This window comes from Schistocerca nitens, chromosome 7, assembly GCF_023898315.1.
Source record: "Schistocerca nitens isolate TAMUIC-IGC-003100 chromosome 7, iqSchNite1.1, whole genome shotgun sequence".
Taxonomy (NCBI): Eukaryota; Metazoa; Arthropoda; class Insecta; order Orthoptera; family Acrididae; genus Schistocerca; species Schistocerca nitens.
In genome coordinates this window covers 319511506-319533888 of record NC_064620.1, presented here as the reverse complement: position 1 = coordinate 319533888, position 22383 = coordinate 319511506, and the positions used below count along the sequence as shown (strand labels likewise).

Here is a 22383-nt window from a genome sequence, read left to right as displayed (position 1 = left end):
TACCCCCCTGAGAGTTTACAATTATTGAAAATATGGTTTCAGCTGAATAATATTTCTTAATCCAGATAACTTCTTTGACCTACATCAAATGGTAAGCATTAAGATGAGGTATCTCTAGAATTTCCAATGGTCCATTGTAAGTATCAAAAAATTTCTTTATCTCCTTATTGATGGCTTTAGATTTATCATAACTTTTGGTATAATACCACATCCCCTACCTTACATAGAATGACTTTTTTTCTTATCATATTTTTTTCCTTTTCTTGTGGCATAATTACACATTTTCACTAACAATTTTGCTTCTGTCATTTGCAGTGATTTCAGTATGAGTAGGACAATCAATTAAATTATTCAAAATGTTTTCTGGCTTTTTATTGTACTGTATTTCAAATGGAGTGAAACGTGTTGTAGTATGTTATGACCTATTCAGTACATCTTCAAAATGACTGAGGTTGTGTGATCTTTTGCACAGTATGTCCTGCAAAGCCTACCATTTCCCACGTGTACCTCTCTGTTGGATTGCACGCTGGAGAATAAATGGGTATTAAAATACACTCCTGGAAATGGAAAAAAGAACACATTGACACCGGTGTGTCAGACCCACCATACTTGCTCCGGACACTGCGAGAGGGCTGTACAAGCAATGATCACATGCACGGCACAGCGGACACACCAGGAACCGCGGTGTTGGCCGTCGAATGGCGCTAGCTGCGCAGCATTTGTGCACCGCCGCCGTCAGTGTCAGCCAGTTTGCCGTGGCATACGGAGCTCCATCGCAGTCTTTAACACTGGTAGCATGCCGCGACAGCGTGGACGTGAACCGTATGTGCAGTTGACGGACTTTGAGCGAGGGCATATAGTGGGCATGCGGGAGGCCGGGTGGACGTACCGCCGAATTGCTCAACACGTGGGGCGTGAGGTCTCCACAGTACATCGATGTTGTCGCCAGTGGTCGGCGGAAGGTGCACGTGCCCGTCGACCTGGGACCGGACCGCAGCGATGCACGGATGCACGCCAAGACCGTAGGATCCTACGCAGTGCCGTAGGGGACCGCACCGCCACTTCCCAGCAAATTAGGGACACTGTTGCTCCTGGGGTATCGGCGAGGACCATTCGCAACCGTCTCCATGAAGCTGGGCTACGGTCCCGCACACCGTTAGGCCATCTTCCGCTCACGCACCAACATCGCGCAGCCCGCCTCCGGTGGTGTCGCGACGGGCGTGAATGGAGGGACGAATGGAGACGTGTCGTCTTCAGCGATGAGAGTCGCTTCTGCCTTGGTGCCAATGATGGTTGTATGCGTGTTTGGCACCATGCAGGTGAGCGCCACAATCAGGACTGCATACGACCGAGGCACACAGGGCCAACACCCGGCATCATGGTGTGGGGAGCGATCTCCTACACTGGCCGTACAGCACTGGTGATCGTCGAGGGGACACTGAATAGTGCACGGTACATCCAAACCGTCATCGAACCCATCGTTCTACCATTCCTAGACCGGCAAGGGAACTTGCTGTTCCAACAGGACAATGCACGTCCGCATGTATCCCGTGCCACCCAACGTGCTCTAGAAGGTGTAAGTCAACTACCCTGGCCAGCAAGATCTCCGGATCTGTCCCCCATTGAGCATGTTTGGGACTGGATGAAGCGTCGTCTCACGCGGTCTGCACGTCCAGCACGAACGCTGGTCCAACTGAGGCGCCAGGTGGAAATGGCATGGCAAGCCGTTCCACAGGACTACATCCAGCATCTCTACGATCGTCTCCATGGGAGAATAGCAGCCTGCATTGCTGCGAAAGGTGGATATACACTGTACTAGTGCCGACATTGTGCATGCTCTGTTGCCTGTGTCTATGTGCCTGTGGTTCTGTCAGTGTGATCATGTGATGTATCTGACCCCAGGAATGTGTCAATAAAGTTTCCCCTTCCTGGGACAATGAATTCACGGTGTTCTTATTTCAATTTCCAGGAGTGTATGTTTTATCTTTTCATAGCTAATAAATTTTTTCCATATGGTAAAGTGAACTGCCTGCCATTATTTGATAAGATTGCTTGTGGCTGACCCACTTTCAAGAAATAATCTTTAATAAAACACTGAATAATTTTCCTGCTGATTGCTTTCCTCAATGGATACAATTTTATAAATTTTGAAAACAGATCTACTGAAACTAAAATATAACAATAACCATCTTTAGAGTGGGGTAATTGTCCAAATAAATCAATGCCAATTAGTTCAGACTTACCTTTTGGGGATATACTTTGCATAAAACCCTGATGGTTTTGATTGGAGACTTTAATTCTCTGACACTGGTCACAAGTTAACAGACAATTCCTAACTTTTCGAGAGATATTATTGAAATACACATTTTCCTCCAGTTATTATATACAATTCATTATGCTACACAGTGTCCATAACTTTGGTGTATGTATTTAATTAATGTATCTCTGTGTTGTTTGGGCCAACATACTTTCCAACTGTCTGAGTCAGTACTATTTCTTTGAAATATAATCCCTTTAAAAAGCTAATAATATAATTTCACTTTTTCATACCCCTTTTTACCCATGTAACTACTAATTTCCATTCTTCATTTTGATTTTGGTTACGCCTTAATTGGTTACAGATATTAGCAATTTCCTTTTCCCATTTTATTCCCTGAAAGTACATGATCCAAAAATTTTTGTTGTTCTCCAAATTTTCACTTCCTTGTTGAACCTCCACTGGTAATCTAGACAGAGCATCCACTATCACATTTTGGTCTCCTTTTGCGTAATGTATTGTGTAGTCAATCAATGGAAAATCCAGGATGGAATGTAACAATTTGAGAGAAGGAAAGTTGCTACTCACCATATAGTGGAGATACTGAGCCATGATAGGCACAATAAAAAGATTCACTCAATCATAGCTTTTGGCCATTAAGGCCTTTGTCAGCAGTAGACACGCATACACACACGCACACACACACTCAGGCAAGTGCAACTTGCACACACTTGTGTAGTCAAATTGATGTAGGAAAATACCCCATCTGGTAATTCTGTAATGAAAAAGTTTGCATTCCTGTATGTAGCTCAAAGTTTTGTGGTCAGAGAAAACTGTTGTTTTATGACCAACTACATAGCTCTTAAACTTTTTTAATTCCCAAACAATAGCTATGAGTTCTTTTTCTCTTACTGTATAATTTCTCTTGTGTTTCTGTAATCCTCTATTAGTAAAACTGATTTAAAAGTATTCTACAGCCTCATTGATTTCTTTCTGCTGAAAAAGGTGTACCCCAAGCCCATAATCACTTCCATCAGTCATAAGACAGAATGGTAATGCCCAATCAGGCAAATGAATGATTCTACTGTTGGAAAGTTGCTTCTTAATTTCATTAAATGCCTCTTGACATTAGGCTGTCCATTCCCAAATAGAATTTTTCTTAAGAAGTTCTCTGAGACATGGTGCATTAAATGCCTGTGTACATACATATTTTCAGTAAAAGTTTGCCGAACCAGAAAATTACCTAAGTTGCTTTTTATTTTTTGTTACCGGAAATTCCTCTATGGCCATTAGTTTATATTTGTCAGGCAGTATCCCCTTTTCACTAATAGTGTGGCCTAAAAATGTTAATTCTGCCACTCCAAATTTACATTTCTCTAATTTAAAAGTTATACCCCAAGGTCTAATTTTTTTTATTTATTTTTTTTCCATGAAGTTTCAATATATTCTTCCCATGTGTTACTAGTTACTAAAATATCATTCACATAAATTACCAATTTGGACAATAAGTCCCTACCTGAGACATAATCTAAAACACAGATAAATTCAGCAACTGAAATGTTAAGTGCAAATGGCACCACAAAATATTGATAGCTTTTTCCATTATATAAAAATGCACTATACTTTCTTGAATTTGGCTCTAAAACAATTTGGTTAAACCCTGATGTCAAATCTAGACTGGAAAAATATTTTGTGTCACTGAATTTATTCAATAATTCAACCATGGATTCAGGATGGTCAGTTTCCCATTCAAGGAATTTGTTCAAATGGTGACAATTCAAAACAAGCCTAACACCTCCATCTTTCTTAGAAACAACAACCAGTGGATTATTGCACTGGGTGCTGCTCCTTTCCACTATCCTCCATTTTTGCATCTTCTGCAATTCTCTCTCCATTAATTTTCTTTTGCAAATTCAGACCCCACATGGTTTGATAAAAAATAGATCATGCTGTTTCATTTTTAATTTACAAACATAATTTTTAACTGTTCCTGGCTTATTACAAAAACTGTCACAATATTCCCTTAGAAACTGATCTAAATCTTCTCTCTCAGAACTGGATAAGCTATCTGCAGTATTTACTTTATCAGTGACTAACTGTGAAAACTATTACTATCAAAATTGTCCTCCTGTTCCTCGTCTAGACCTTCAATGCACCTGTCATCAGAAAATTTAATATCTTTTATCTGATTACTGCGATTTTCTGTACACTTTAAAAGTAATTTGACCTCACCAGAATGACCAGGTTTTGGTTCTGTGAAACATATCTTTAAGTTTTCTGAATCACATTGCTTTTATTATCCAATTCATGCCCAACAGAATGTCTTCATTTAGGTCTACCACCACAAATCATCCTTGTTCAAACAATAAATACCAAATTAAAAATGGAATCAAAGCCAGTCTGGAAATTGATTTGCTGTACTTACCTGTAGCTCCCTTAATCTTAACTCCTGCTACAGAAAATTTTATGTATAATGCTCTGTTTTTCAACCTTTCTCTTAATTTACCAGATATACAACAAATAGGGCCACCTGTGCCTATTAGACACATACCTTTCCAATTCTCAATTGCTATTTCAAAATAAGGACCATCAGATATCTCTTGTTTATCAATTTTCACTTCCTCCATTAATAAATCATCTTCTGTTTCTTTAAAATCTAAATTTATGTGTGACTGTTACTTATTCACTGAAACTGTTAGCAAATTACAGAAATACATATCACTATTAGACTGAATTTCTTCTATATCTGACAAACTACTGCTTTCTGTGAAACAGAGTTCACAAATTATATGTTGCTGACTGCCTGAATTATTACTTACCTCATTATTTACCTGTGTGTGTTCCATGACATCATTATTCTCAAATTACAAATTATTATCGTCGCTGCTACATTTCACTTCACTGACTTCTTGCTTATTTAAAACCTCTAAGACATTGTAACCTATCTGCTTATTTTGTTCATTCTTATCATTACTCTTAGCCAAAATCTCCCTGACATCAATAGAAGATCATGTACCTTATCATCACTGATCAAATCATCAATACCTACTAATTGACTGTTAGCTTCATCTCCCAATACTTCTACAAAAATCATTCCATCAAGCTCCTCTTTAAACAACATATCATCATCATCATCATCATCATCATCACTACCTTTGTCATCACCTGAGTCACATGCATCTGCATGGACCTCAGCTACAACATCAAATCTCTCTACTGCTACATCATCATCTGAATCAACTACTAAAGCATCAATATTTTTGGGTACAAGGTTATCATTTTGGCTTACTACTACATCAAACAAAACTTGATCATCATCATTAACAAACAAATTAGCAATACTATAATCATCATTATAACCATCCTTTGATGCACACTTGTTGTCAAATAAATTTGGCAGGCCCTCTTCACTAAGCTTATAACTATTTTCTGTCTTTGTGTCATCATTATTCATTTCATTTAACATATAGTTCCAAAATTCATAGTTCTTATTTACATTATTAAGGTGGTAGTTCCTATTGTTATCTGTGTGATGTTGGTGGTGTGACCTGTGTCTGTTTGTCCTGCTCTTAGCCTGGTTACAAGTTTCTTCTTCACCTCAAACTGACAGGCCTCCAATGATGTGGTTACTCATTTTCCTGTCTATATTGCCTGTTCTGTTTTGAGTTGGTGTTTTGTCTGTAATTGTTGCTATTTTGACCACTGTTCCTGTTACCATTGTTATTTTGTCTGTTACTGTTATGATAATTGTGATTTTGAGATAACCCACCACTCTGGCGTTGGTACTCTCTCCTATTTTGATTGTTTGACCTGTCATGACTTTGCCATGCATAGACTAACCTATCCACATACTTCAAAAATTCTTCAGTCGAGTCATCTGCCCCGTAACTTAGGCCCCACTGAATGCGGTTTGGTAGATGTCATTTTAGTGTGTCAGTCTCAATTAACTGATCTAAAGGTTTTGTATAGGCATGCCAGTTTTCTTAGCTGTATTTCACAAAACTTTCCCTTCTGTGTATTTGCTGCAATTCAAAAATTCAAACTTTATCCTAGCTTGTCTGCTTTCTGACCAGAATTTATTAAAACAAAATGTTTCAGATTGACCAAAAGTCATTTCAGGATTTACATTCTGATTAGCCCAGGATAAAGCTTCACCATCCAGAAAACACTTAGCTACTTTCACTTTTAATGGTTGTGGCATTCCAGGTGCGAAACTGTCTTTGCATTGATGTAAGAAATCTGCAGCATGCAACTTAACATCTCCAGGGAAAGTTTTTAACAACACATTGCTACATGGGTTGGCATACAGATTTTTGTTATTTTAACAATTACCAACAAGGTTATTTTCTAAATTATTTACTCTTAAGTTGACAGTTTGAAAGTTTTTGGTTACTGACACAACTTTTTCGTTTATGGATTTAATCTCTTCTGCAACTAATATGGAGTTCAATTTCAGTTTCTTGTCTGCATATTGACTTTTGAAAGTAACATATTCCTGCATATTCCTGCAACTCATCAATAACTTTTTTTCTGTGAATCTGACCTGTTCCTCAATGACATCAATTCTATCATTTATTACTTTTACTTCTGAGTCAGTAACTTGACTTAAACAATCAACTTTTGTTTCAATATGGTCAACACGAATGTTAGTGTTGGCCAGTTTCATATTGGTTGTATCTAAATTCTGTTTGAAAGAGTTTAAACTTGCATAGACTTTCTGACAGTTACTACTTATGTTCTGATTAACATTCTTTATGTTCTGATTAACATTTTTTTCTACTTTCTTGCTATAGTCTAACAATTTAGTATCCAACAATTGAGATACCTGTTCAGTTAAATTTATGAGTTGACTTGATTATTCAAAACCATGTACAGAGGAGCACGCATTTCTGTGATTTTGAGTTTCAGAATTTAAGTTCAGGGTCAAAGCATAAGTTTGCTAATCCTACCTACTGGTCATAGGTACATGAAGAATATTATTTTCACTCATAATGGGAGTATTAGACTTGCAACAATGCTTAAAAAATCAATAAATAATGTTCTTTACAGAAGAATCATCACACTGATAAAACCTTGTACTGCAACTATTATAGATTTATTGTAGCACTTTTTTTAACCATTGAACAACTGAAATTAACACTGAATTTGTTCCAAACCAACGTAGTTGAGAAACAGAGTATTCATCTTTCGTCCATTGGCAATTTTGCAAACCTTACAGCTGAGCATCAATTTTGTCACTTTTCTTGCATCCACACATAAACAAGTAATTTCCAAGAAATAATAATGTCTGCCTATTGAAGCCGTGGGCTCCAAATGATAGATATTGAACATGTGATTCCAAATCAGTCATGCGACTGTGGTGGCTGGCATTATGAACATGTTTATACTGGTCTCTACAGCAGTGAAAAGAGAAGAGCATTACTAAAATACTTGTAATTACAAAGGAAACAATTTACCTCACTCGACGTTGACATTGTCATCATGATAAAGTCCATTTGACGTGTATGCTATGGGAAGCATTCCCTTTTTTCCATGACCTAGGTAGACTCTGCCAACGTCACACAAAAATATGGGTCGAGTGTCACATGCATCAACTTTTCCTTGCAACCACAAGTTATAGAAATACAGATACTGAAACTAGTAGAGTATGTCTCTTTCTTCTGGATGTCCTTCTCTTTTAATGGAAGATTTCACTGATTTCCACAGCCACTTGATATTCTGCATGTACACACTGGGACAATCAGAAGACGTGAACTCGTTGAATCCTTCTGCTTTTAATGTCTTGTGGGACTGAAAGCCATCTGTAATCACTTTGCTACCAGGCACTATAAAGTGCTTTACAAACTGACTAAAGTTACCTTGTCTCTGGACAACACTCTTACCACAAAGCACTTCCAGGACTCTAGTTCTATACCACCAAATACCCAAATATGTTTGATTTCATTCTTTAAAAGTCATTCTCTATGGTTTTCCCTTCTTGCTATGTGCAGTTCATCCAGATCAACAACTTTATTTGGTCCACTGATCAGTACACTGTCGTTTGTCACTATTATATAACACACTTCTCTGCAAAACCCTAAATAGTCGCACACGGCATTAGTAGACAAGCCAGTTTCTGATGCTGTTGCTTGCAGGGTGTAGTCCCTAATCCAGCAAGATTCAAGAATCATGCTGGTCTGGATTGATAATTTGGAAAAGTCAAACCATGTATTCTTCCCGATAGTTGTTCATTTACCACAGTTACCGCAGTGAAATTGTAAAAGTATTTCACTATCAGAACTCTTCTTATGAACTTTTATAGACTTCACACCAGTGCAGTCTACACAGTCTCTCCTTTCATCATTAAGTATTAGTCCATATTTCTGACAAAAATGCAAACAATTTTCTATATTGCATAAGCATGGAATTAGATTCTTCCACATGAGGCACTTGTCCAAAGAAACATCTAGAATATCAGACATCCCAGTAACTACCCACATAAATTGCTGGGTTTCCCTTGCAACTCATAAATAATTTATCATAATGCGCACCACCACAGTTGTGTGATCAAGTTAGAATCACAAGTTCGATATCTACCATTTGGAGCCCATGGCTTTGATAGGAAAACATTCTTGGAAATTACCCATAAACAAGATTCATCTGTCATTTATTCATGGCACCAGAAATTGCACATATATTAGCACTCCATATAGAGTTGCAACTATCCCAGCTTCTCTGCCAGTGTAACGAAATTTTTTTTTGCATGGGAGACTGAAATACAACAAAAAATAATCATTGAAAGATTATTTGATTAAACACAGAATTTGAAAAGTTTGTTATCATACTTGCATTCCAAAGACATCAAGAACTTGTGGTCATAGGGGTATCTGTTATTGATCACTCTGGCCTCCACCACTCAAAGGTAACTTTCCGACAAATACATATGTTTATGCTAGAACAGTGTTCAAACATTACACTTTAGTAATTAGTTCTTCAGTGGTATAAAGTTTGGTTAATTGCTTATACATATCTTAGTTTGGTGTAACTCAGAGTAATCTGCTTCCTTCCACTGTTCCTGAAGTCGTCGTCCCAGTCAATTTCATCTGCAAACTGGATCTATTTACATGAATTCCATGAAATAATCCAGGTACCCAGTCATTTTATAGTGGTTTATTAATGACAAGCTGCTCAACTTATTCTTAGTGGGAGGCCACTCCACATAACAGGCTACATAGTCTCAAAACCATAGTACAACTATTAGATTATTACACTGATGTGTAACAGAGTGGTTGCATCTATGGACTGTTTCCCAGTGAGTTTGTTTGAGCCTTCTGCTCCACCTATTTATATTTTCTTAACAATAAAGTTAACAAAACTATATGGCAAATTTATAAAATTAACAATTAAAAGTTCAAAGTTATTATGAATAACTATACATAAAACCTTTTGTATTTTATGCCCTAACTGGGAGATACAATATAAAAGATTTTTACATAAGATATACATCACATTATACATAATAGTGAAAAACAACAATGCCAACATAATTTTTCTTAATTATGGGTTAATTAGTGAATGTAAAATAAAGCTAGTATATATTGGACAAACATGCCCCACTAGGAAACAAATGAAACAATAAATTTCACGAAATTTTATGTATTACATGAAATCACTTATTAGACACAACTGAAATTATAAAACTTTCAACGAATTGCCTCTTCAGAGAGTATTTCATTAGGATATCGAAAAAGGAATGTGAAACAAGGGATTGTTTTATTTCAACTTTTGTGCCAATAGTTGATCCTGGCCTGGGATGCACCACATATTTCCGGGTCAAATTTTTTTGGATCCCAATGCAAAGCCCTGATTTTATGGGGTATGACTTATTCCAAACTACTTACAGTCAGCCAATAAACAGGAACTCAATCACCTCAATGAACCCGGAGTGGCGGAACCTGTTAAAACTGCCAGTTGGGCCACATCACTGGTAGCAGTCAAGAAACCTGATGCCCAGGCACATGTGGAAACCTAGCGCTTTATGGTTATTAACACTTCCTTTGGCTTATACAAATATAAGCACTTGCCTTTGGAAAATCCAACACAGAATGTAACAATATTATTAGAAGGAAATTTGCTACTCACCATATAGTGGAGATGCCGAGCTGCAGATAGGAACAACAAAAAGGTTTTCACATTTGAGTGTGTGTGTGTGTGTGTGTGTGTGTGTGTGTGATTCTTGAAAAACTCATGCACAGGTAGATTGTCAACTATCTTAGCTTCCACAATATGCTAAACAAGAGCCAGTTTGGACTTCATGCTGGTCTTTCTACAGAACAAGCAGTATTCTGTTTCACCAACCAAGTTCTGGAAGACATGAACAAACAAATGTCTCCAGTAGGTATTTTTTGTGACCTCTCAAAAGCCTTTTATTGTGTAAACCATCTAATCCTTTTGAATAAGGCAGAATATTAAGATTTGGGTGGTGCCGTTGGTCCGTGGATCCAATCATACCTAGAGGACTGAAAGCAGACTGTAATGCCGAATGGCTCATTCAGAGAACCTGCCTCATCTGAGTGGGGCTCAGTAACTTGTGGTGTGCCACAAGGCTCTGTTTTGGGTGCACTGCTATTTCTCATCTTCATTAATGATCTCCCACTTTGTTCTGATACAAACAGTAAATTTGCTCTTTTGCAGATGACACTACAATTCTAACTGACAATTTTTACAGACAATAATCTTGAACAAACTATGAATAAAGTTTTCAATGATATTATACATTGGTTTTCTTCAAATGGTCTCTCACTCAAAACAGATAAACCCTTTATATGAGATTCCATACTCCACAAAGAAATCTGGAAGAAATTAAGTGCAGAGATCAAGAAATACAAAAAGCTGAGGTTACAGAATTCCTGGGTGCTTTTATAGACAGCAAATGTAACTGGTCAGCAGACATTCTTCATCTTCATAAAACGCTTAGCTCACCAGTATTTGCACTATGGGTTATTGCTTCAGTGGCTGAAGAAGACACAATTAAGGCTACATACATTGGCTATTTTCATTCATTATTGTCATATGGTATTATATTCTGGGGAAACCAACCTCTCGCAAAGAAAATTTTCCCCGCACAAAAAAAAAAAAAAAAAAAAAAAAAATTTGGCATTAGAATAATGAGTGGTGTCCATCACAGGCACTCTTGTTTCGAAAGATGGGGATCCATACCACCTCCTCACAGTGTAACTTTTCCTTGTTGACCTTTGTCTGTAAAAACCCTTCCGTCTACAATAGATAACAGCCAATTTCATGACTATAACACAAGAACCAATAACAATCTGCAAATTGGACCGAAAAGCCTCACTATGGTTCAAGATGGAGTTTATTACTCCAGCATTAAGCAATTTAATGCTCTCCCACCACACATCAAATGCCTTCACAAAAGATTGCCAGCATCCAAACAAACTCTCAAGGACTACCTGATACAGTTGCAGAATGTGTGAAAGAAAAAGTATATAATCACTAAATATGTAAGTGTTGTTAACTTAGTATAATTAATTTCGTTTTGAGTACTATCATAGCCATATGACAATTATTTATTGGTATTCCTGTATTTCCTTTGGAATATTTAGTTTATCTTGACTCCTGTATATTTTACACATCCTTAACAGGAGAAACAAAAATGTTCTGTCAACTGAATGTGCTGTTGTTTAGCTAATATCTTATTTACATTGTATCTTTTATTTATGTAAGATATATTTCATCTGTGTACAATCTGACACATTCCATATCATAAATATATTACTCATCCCTAACATGTGAAACACAATTTTCTGTTAACTGATTGTGCTGTTGTTTAGTTGATTTTTATTTACATTGTATCTTTTTATTCTATTTATACAAGTTATACTTGAACTATGTAGAATCTGACACATTCCACATCACAAAATTGTTAAGGCTTTCATGGCCACTTGTTGACAAACTGCCTATTGGCTCCTGTCTCAGGTTCTTCAGCCGACATTCATCTAATGATTTTACTAACATTTCGCCAGCATGAGTGACTGGCATTGTTAAAGCTTCACCCTCCATTGCCAGTGATGAACTGGAGCTGAGTTTGTGGCCACAGACTATATGTACCAGGCGCGCCAATGTCCGAGGGCTTCTCCACGGTCATTTCCAGTGCAGTTCTCCTCTTGCTACCTGCGACAGTCTTTTGTTACAGTATGGGAAGCCAGGATCCGTTTACCTTAAGGCTTTCTTCTTTCTTGTTGAAACTGTTCACGTGTTTTTGTATTTCTACAGCTTATCTGAACAAGCACATGTGATAGTGCTTCTCTACAGCCAGAACTTCCGTGTCGGTGAATTTTATTATGTGGTCAGTCTCACTCAGTGTGTGCTCTGCCATGGCTGATTTCTCCACCTGCCCCAACCTGCAATGTTGCTTATACTCTTTGATCTTGGTGTTAAGTGATCGTCCAGTCATTTCAATGTAAACTTTTCTGTAACTGCATGGTATACGGTATATTCCCAACATTACAAGTGGGTCCCTTTTCTCCTTCACTGATCTAAGACACTCTTTGATCTTCTTTGTCAGTTTGAAAATCATCTTTACACCATGTTTGCACAATACACGGTTGATTCTGTCCGTCACTCTGGGAATGTATCGCAGAAGGTCGTACCCGACATTTCTTTTTCTGATTCCTCACTTCACCAATTGTTTGGCTCTGTTACACTCGGAAATTGAAATGAAATAATAATAATAATAATAATAAAAGAATGTGTGTGTATGTGTGTGTGTGTGTGCGCGCACGCACGTGTGTGTGCGCACCTGTGTGTGTTGTGTGTCTATTGTTGACATAGTCTATTGGCTGAAAGCTTTAAGTGTGAAAATCTTTTTGTTGTGCCTATCTGCGACTCAGCATCTCTGCTGTATGGTGAGTAGCAACTTTCCTTCTCATAATATTGTTACACTTCCCTTTTGGGTTCTTCTGCTCTGGCAGTCTTCCAGAGATACCTGGTACAGTTAACTATATCTATCCATGCTCATACCTCAATGACTTAATTGTCAAGGGCACTACATGTCATAACTACTTGCACAATCTTTGCACCCTCTTTATTATATATATCATGATGTGTGGTACAAGTGCCACTTACACAAGTGCGAGTTTTCTTATGGGCAGGTGTAAAGCCTGAGACATTTGCTCACCGAAGGTGAGATCCAGCCAACTGACCCAATGTTGCAGCATTTGACACTTTACCTCACCACTCACAACTTACAGGACCTGCAGGCTCTTTGGTAAAGGTGAATTATTATTCTGAGGTCCTCTAACTAGCAGCCCATGTTATGCATTCACTGAACCAGTTGTGGAAGAAAGGCATTAAGAAGCAGGTTGACAGGTGAAGCATATGCTGTAGTTTGCACACTGCCTACACCCTCTTCTTCATCATGTCCACTGATTTTGATGATGGACAACTCTACATATAGTATTGGTGTAGTTCTGGCACAAAGGAAGGTGATGGTACTGAGCAACTGATTGCCTATGCATCAAAGGTACTGTCACATGCTCCAAATAATTACTCACAGATAGAAAAAGAAGGTTTAGTTATTGTATTTGCAATTAAGAAGTTCCATGTTTACCTATTTGGGACCAAGTTTACACTCATTACAAACCAAAACCTGCTGGTAGTTCTCTTTGAGCCACACTCCCAGTCACAGCATGTGGCACTTCTCCTCAACGCATACAATTATACCATTAAATACAAGCCCACAGCACAATACGCAAATGCAGAAGCTCCGTCCCACTTACCCACAGGACCACACACTGCTTTTGATCAACAGGAAATCTTATCTTTCTACATTGATATGGATGGCAACACACACTGGATAGGTTTCCGATTACAGCTGCTTGAATTGTTGCAGACAGGTGTCGCAACACTATCTTATGGTGTGTCATGCACTATGTCCTCCATGGATGGCCCATTTATTTTTCAGTCCAGACCTCCAGCCCTGGACTCTCTCTCCCACAAGGTGTCAGTCTTCACTGATGTTCTCCTATTTGATACAGAGATGAATAATCGCCGTATTTTCATCCCGACTGCCCAGCGGCCTCAACTGTTGTGGGCATTGGAGTATGTCATGAATGAAAGCCTTCACAAGATGAAATGCCTATTAGTCAGGACCGAACAAGGACATTGAGGCCACCCCCTGTAAGTCCCGGAGCCACATTTATCTGGGCTTTGTGGGCTCATGTCTGGTGTCTATGTGGCTGATTGTTGTGGATGCTTACTCTGACAGCATGGAATCCATCACAACTGATGCCACACAAAACATGTTCACCCAGATTGTCACCATTGAAGGGACTTCCTATACCATTGTGTTGGACAGTGAGCTCCAATTCACTGCAACAGCTTTTGAACAATTCTGCACCTTCAACACCATCAAATACCTCTTTAGTCCACCATTTCACCTATCATCCAATGATGATGCAGAGTATATGGCATGGATGTTTGAACAGCAAATGTTTAATCCTTTGACTGCGAGTGGGCTATAAATTTCCCATAATGGGTTATTAGAGAACCAGTCGGAACTTGCTATGCAGCAAAGTCCTTAGCAGAATTCTTATAACTACAGATTGCATCCTGTAGGTTGAGCTACCCTCAAGTTTTATTGTTAACTCTTTTCTCTTTACTGTCATACTGACTTAGTTTGCACCCGGAGACAGGCACCTCAGTTACCACATGCACAAAGAGGGGTACCTCCTCACCTTCCTGGACACGTGTCAATGAATTGCTCCCATGAATTGATGTTTGCCACATCATAAACAAAGCCCATATTGTGCACCTGTAGTGTGAGCTACAAACTTGGATAGATGTCAGTTTCCTGTATGCCTGAAACACTTCTATCTTCTGAAACACTGGAGGTGTTTATGAATAATCCAGTATGTACCACAGCATCCCCCCCCCCCCTCCCGATCCCCTAGGAAAATGAATTTCCAGGAAATATTCTTTTTATATTGTTAATTTTGATTATGATATTAATTAAAATAACCATACATTAATGTTTATGAAATGAAATTGATGGTTAAGGGGTTAAGACAGTGGGAAAAACCACCACCTCAGTTGCATTCACATTGTTTCTGAGCACATACAGGACCACTGGAACTGTAGCCCCATGGAGTTCCTCCTTTGGCAGCAACTGTGTTCTCTCCTCCATCTCCTAGCCCCACAGCTCCAGGAACCCCAGACCAGGCATTCCAGATGCTATCCACCGAGCATGGTTGAGTGTGAGTGCTCCTATGCAGAAAGGATCCATGGATGCTAGCTCCAGTGGTTACCACCCACAAGTGGCACCATATGATAGTTGAAACTCTGAGAGCTTTGGAGGGGCATCATACCATCCAATTCCACCCACACATACCAACTGCGTTGCAGTCGGCAGCTCAAATGGACCTGGAAAGCCCACCATTGCTGTTTCTTTCTGGAATAGTCTTGCAGCTCATACAGACATCCCCATGTAACAAGTCCCTGTAACCCTTTCTGGCCACATCATCTTCCTTGTGCTGCGCTTTCACCAATTACATAAAATTACAGAATGGACTTTCCTTGCACACATCCCAAACGAGAAATGGCTCCTTCATCCATACTGGAATTTCAGAATATGCTGAAATGTAAGAGCTCAGCTACTCCCTCCTTTCCAGATCTCTCATCATAATTTTTTACTTATGTTAACTGAAATATTCGGGAAATAAATGTTCACTTTATAAATTTTACCTCTTAGGCCTTTGTAGACCTGGAACAGTGTTAGCATATAATTTAGGTAGCACAGTTATTGAACCAAAGTACCACACTAGAAATACGTTTTTACATTAATTATATTCAAATCACTATCTTGATTATAACAAAAGTGGTCTTTTAATTACTTTTAAATATATTGAATTGGTATTCTAGTTACTCAGTTGAACAATTTTATCAGATATTCATAGTTTGATTAATCTAAACTGTGCAGTGTTGTGAATTATATCTATTGCGTGTTAAGTAATCAATGGTGAACATTAAAATATGATTGTGTACAGTATTTAAGAATAATGCAGTTTACAAAAATGCTTGCCTTTATGTAATTTAATTAATTGCAGGCAAAATGCAATAGAGAGCAGCACTGAAAAAAGTAACAGCCTTAAAACAGCTGGTTGTGTTGAGAAGAATAATGTACCTGTTAAATCAGTGCAACCTGGGGAGAAGCTAACAGAAACTGAGAAAGCTGAAATAGGAAGTGTAAGTCAGTTTTCACAACATTTAAAAAAATTGGTGCATGACATTAATTTACCAAAAGAAAACAAAAACTGTCATCAATCTGAAATTGATGTGAATGCCACCACAATGCTTTATTTCATATGCCGCTATTGGAGATGTACACCTTTGCCTTTCTCCTACCATCCAGCTGAAATACAAGGTGTTTCAAAACCATTCATTTTGTTTCAGTAGACAGTATCTTCTAGCTGAATGGGGACAGAAAGTTGGGGTGAATTTTAACTTATACATCAAAACTAAAAGTTCACCTACGTTTCAGTCATAATGATTTCAACAGGTATAATTCAGTTACAACTGTGCAACATGATTTTTGTAGAGAACAACCTCAGTAAGGAATCAGTCATTCAAGGTGAATAGATATTGCATTGCATAATTCCTTTCCAAGGTTGCCTGATCTCACGGGATGCATGTTTGGAAGGGGGCTGTAATCATACCCTCCCAATCATCACCATTAATTTTTCCTCTCTATTCAAAAGTTTTGAAAGATTCAAGAGGCATAAGATATACAAAAGAAATACTTTTTACTTATCTTCATTTTCTCATGTTGGCTGCAGTTTTCGCATCTAGATGTACATTCTAAAGGCTGTAACAATTTTTGTAATGATGTGGGTTCCAGATTACTAAATAACTGATGAAGAACTTTCTGTTGCCATGACCATCTTTATTTTATCCCATATGTGCGGATGGATATGTGTGTGTGTGTGTGTGTGTGTGTGCGCGAGTGTATACCTGTCCTTTTTTCCCCCTAAGGTAAGTCTTTCCGATCCCGGGATTGGAATGACTCCTTACCCTCTCCCTTAAAACCCACATCCTTTCATCTTTCCCTCTCCTTCCCTCTTTCCTGATGAAGCAACCTTGGGATGTAAAAGCTTGAAATTTGTGTGTGTGTTTGTGTGTTTTTTATCATCTCTATCAACATACCAACGCTTTCTCATTTGGTACACATGTGTGTGTGTTTGTGTGTGGTGGTGAGGGGGATGGGGGCTGTTGTGAATGTCATTATTTTTAGTCCCCATTTTACTATTGCCTGTTACAGCCATCTCTCTCCTCCTCTTCTTTTCCCATAATCTCCCACATCTGTACTTTCTCCTGTATGTATTACTCATACCAAACAGCTGCAAATATCTACTCTGGCACCACTCCTGTCACACTTGGCAACAACTAATAATCAGCCAGTATCACTACATCTGCATAGGAGCGAGTATAGGTTCTGTGTGTGTGTGTGTGTGTGTGTGTGTGTGTGTGTGTGTGTGTGTGTGTGTTCTTGAACTAGAAAACTGTTGTATGTTTTTATACAAAACACGTGAACCAGATTCAGGTGAGTGGTTACAATTCTTCATTTTGGTTCTTGTTTCCTTCCTTGAATTTCTATTATTATAATGTTGCTTGTTGTTTTGATATTTTGTTCATTGTTAACAATGATACTGTCATACATTTTAATTAATTAATATTTGTTAATTTTCAAATAAATTATCCTGTCTCTGTGCACTGTGTAAAATAAACTGTATCTTTCCAGGTGAAATGGGCAGTTTACTCTCATTACTTGAAAGCTGTGAGCATCTTTCTATCATTGGCCACAATATTATTTAATGTTTTGTATCAAGCATTTTCAATTGGTACGAATTTCTGGCTCTCTGTCTGGTCAAATGATGCAGATTATATTGCTAACACTTCAGACACCACCAAAAGGGATCTCTACTTAGGTATATATGGAGCATTGGGTTTTGGGCAAGGTAAGCTATTTACTGAAATAACAAGATAGTATTTTAAGAGATTTGTGTTTGTGTGTAATTATTAGTCTCTTTTTCAATATTTGATGTAGTCTCAAGACTGATGTCCATTACTGCCCTTTGACAGAAATGCTCAGAGTTGGTCAATTTTTATGTACACATGTCAGTCATCATTATATAAATATGATGGTACATATGTTTGTAAGTAATATTGCTTGTAAAATGCACAGATTATTGAGATTAAATTCAAATATTTCATTTCAATTTGAAAAATGTTAAAATTTGTGATATTATGGATGACCAACAGATACCTTCAACAGATGACATGCTAGAAATACTTCCAGCTGGGGATAACAATCTTAGCTTTCGGAACTTGTGTTCCTTCTACCTAATTAGGTACTTTGACCAAAGTTCTCAATGTCACACTGTGGTACTCCCACATAGATTATCTGAAGTACATGTAAGAATAATATATTTTTACATATTCCAAACAGGTGCCTATAGTTTTTCTTTTTATGTGTACAATACGTTATTGATATAAGAAACTCTAAATTGAATAAGAGTTTCGTAAACATGTGTTGAAACCCATTATGGGCAATGCACATTACACTGAATAATGTTTTCCAGGTTCCAATTAAGAACACTTTCATTCATAGCTCAAGTTTACAATAAAGTTTAGTCCTTCCTGACATATGAATGATTGTCCATGATCACATAAGAGTAACAGAAACAGTCTGCTGCTGTTGTACCAATCCCATTGTGGAGTCTCATTCTGGGTAGTTGTTGAAGTGACATCCATAGTTCAGTGCAGTGAGGCTTAGTGGGCCTGCAGTGCAGTATGATGCAACTTCATGGCATGTAGATCGTGAAACACACAGACAGCACAGAGCTGAATGTGGCATGGTGTAGCATGGCAGTGCGGATGCAAGTATCTGAGTTGGTCTTGATGAAGTGCTAACTGATGGGCTGCAAGGTGCAGCCCGCTCCTGGCCTGGAACTGAACAAGTGACGGAAAGCTGGAAAGCTGCCTGCTGGAAGTTGTGCTCCACCTTAAATATCCATGAGGTGGCAGGATAATCATGGGACTTTGATGACCACATGACCAGCAGATGGAAATTGGTTCTTTAATAACATTTTCACCATTTTGCAAATATGCACGCTGCTGCAGAGTGTGGATGGTGTCCCCTGGTGATGCCTGTAACAATCGGTGTGTCAACAGATTCTTTGTAAACAGTATCACATCCACAACATGGGAAGCTCTTGGGATATTTGTAAATAGTCTCAGATGAGAAACGCCTGTGGGCCAAGGACAGATAAACCAACAGGCAAATACATAGTGCTGGAAGCATGATGTAATCAGTGTACGGCCAATATACCGCAACATATACAGAAAAGATAAAGACAGCTGATTGTTATGTGCTTTTCATTTATTCAGTCTGACTTCTTTGACACACACACACACACACACACACACACACACACACAGAGCTGTGCTTGAAAAATTCTTCCTTTATAAAAATAAATAAATAAATAAATAAAAATAAAAAAAAATAAAAAAATTAATCTTACACAACAGACATAAATGTCAGATGACATATATGTACCTATAAAAAGCCAGAGCACAATATCTTCATATTCATCTGCTGGTGAGCAGCAGCAAGTTCCAATTTTTTGTTTTTTATTTATTGTTTCCCTTGTGGAATTTCCATTTAGTCAGTTATTTACTTGGATGTATAGAGAACAACTGAGCTATAATTAGTTACAGGCCCAGTACATTCGAAAGTGTTAACAATGTTTATTACCATCTCAGTTATTTAGATATTTTCATTAATATATGAATTATGAAAATATGTAATATATGAAAGCAAAATGCATGTAAAATGAAGGTCACTCCAAAAGAAATGCCAGTGTTGTTTAAACATTCAATCTATTTTCCATATCTTTTATATTTTTGCAGTATGTTGATACATTCCTGAGACACAAAATGTAATTTTTCCACATAGCCTCCATACCTTTCAAGTGCCTGGTAAAAGTCAGGACCAGCACAATTGAGCCACTTTTAGCAACCTTCACAAGGGAGTCACTATCTTCAAATCTTATCCTACAAAGGGATTATCACATAGTGTCAGATCAGGGCTGTAGGACAGGTGTTTCAATGTTGTCCACCCAACTTTGTCAGCCATCAATATTCTCAGGATCCACCTGGTGCAAATCTTTTTCAACTTCAACTGCCTCAACATTCTGTGCACACTCACTTCTCCTACTCCCATTTGGACTGACAATTGATCCACTGTTGCGTCTTTGTCAGATGAACACAAATTGTGAATGCAATGTACATCATCAGGCTGCATGGGAGGTCCTGAGTGTTGGTGTGCCTAGTTCAACCAGATAATCTGCTTTCCTAGTAACTCACTGTACTGCAATCAGCAGTGTCAACCCAGTACATCTTCTCCAGTCTCTTGTGAATGTTTGCCATAGTCTCATTCTCAAAACAGGGGAACTCTATAGCTGCATGTTGCTTCAGATGAACATAAACTGTGGCAGTGATTCTGACTGAATGTTTCAACAGTGTGACTTGTGTAAACAGACTGAATGAAATTTGAACTCAACAACATCTTTGCCTCTATACTTCCACCTCAACTGACACCTCTGTCCAAACTCTTTGCCTTTACATATGTCTTATGAAGGGTGTCATACATGTGAATGACACATTGTTTGTTAATACTGACATGAATGAAAGCAATTCTCAAACAGTGTGAAGAAAATAAATTCCTCACAACCAAAATGACAAAAGTGGTTCTATTTTAGACTATTATGACAATGATACTGATTGACTTATTGCAAATGACAATGAAAGATGACTTAAAACAAGACAAATAGGTTTGGCAATTGAATAGAAAACAGTTTATCAAGGGAATAAAAGATTTTTTATTATGTCATTTATGGCACTATTCTGTTGATGAAACCAGAAAAGAAAAGTATGCTCTTTAATGTAATTTTTCTTATACATGAGATGTAATATCCATTGTGTTCCATTTCTCTCTAAATTAAAACAAATATTTTAACTAAAGAAAATATTTTCTCAGATAATAACAAATGCCAGAACTGAACAACAGGTGGTATAATTTTTGGAGACTTCTGGTAGAACTTACTTTGGGAGTAAAGAAGACCACTCAGCAAAAGGCAGAAGTGTTGAGACATTGACAGACACACACAAAAATGAAAGAAAACTTGCTAGTCAAGAAACACATTTCCTATACTGTATACTCACACACCCTCAGTCATACTAAACTACTGGCCATTAAAATTTTTTAACCATGAAGATGACATGCTACAGATGCAAAATTTAACTGACAGGAAGAAGATGCTGTGATATGCAAATGATTAGCTTTTCAAAGCATTCACATAAGGTTGCCACCGGTGGCGACACCTACAACGTGCTGACATGATGAACGTTTGCGACTGATTTCTCATACACAAACAGCAGTTGACTGGCACTGCCTGGTGAAACGTTGTTGTGATGCTTTGTGTAAGATGGAGAAATATGTACCATCACATTTCCGACTTTGATAAAGCTCGGATTGTAGCCAATCGCGATTGTGGTTTATCGTATCGCAACATTGCTGCTCGCGTTGGTCGATATCCAATGACTGTTAGCAGAATATGGAATCAGTGGGTTTAGGAGGGCAATACGGAAAGCTGTGCTGGATCCCAATGGCCTAATATCACTAGCAGCTGAGATGACAGCCATCTTATCCGCATGGCTATAATGGATCATGCAGCCATGTCTCGATCCTTGAGTCAACAGATGGGGACGTTTGCAAGACAGCAATCATCTGCACGAACAGTTCGATGATGTTTGCAGCAGCATGCACTATCAGCTTGGAGACCATAGATGTGAATACCCTTGACGCTGCATCACAGGCAGTAGTGCCTACAATGGTGTACTCAACGATGAACCTGGGTGCACAAATGGCAAAACGTCATTTTTTCAGATGAATCCAGGTTCTGTTTACAGCATCATGATGGTCGCATCCATGTTTGGCGACATCGTGATGTGAACGCACATTGGAAGCGTGTATTTGTCATCACCATACTGGCATAACGCCCGACGTGATG

The 22383-nt window shown here is 38.2% G+C and overlaps 1 protein-coding gene across 3 annotated transcripts in view; it reads left to right on the top strand.

The window, feature by feature from the left end:
- LOC126194751 (multidrug resistance-associated protein 1-like) overlaps window positions 1–22383 on the top strand; it is a 368141-nt gene that overhangs the window by 250437 nt on the left and 95321 nt on the right. For all 3 annotated transcript variants that reach the window (XM_049933026.1, XM_049933028.1, XM_049933027.1), the window contains exons 19-20: window positions 16360–16498; window positions 18051–18267. In XM_049933026.1, coding sequence (XP_049788983.1) covers window positions 16360–16498; window positions 18051–18267 — 356 coding nt within the window. The remainder of the gene's footprint in view (window positions 1–16359; window positions 16499–18050; window positions 18268–22383) is intronic.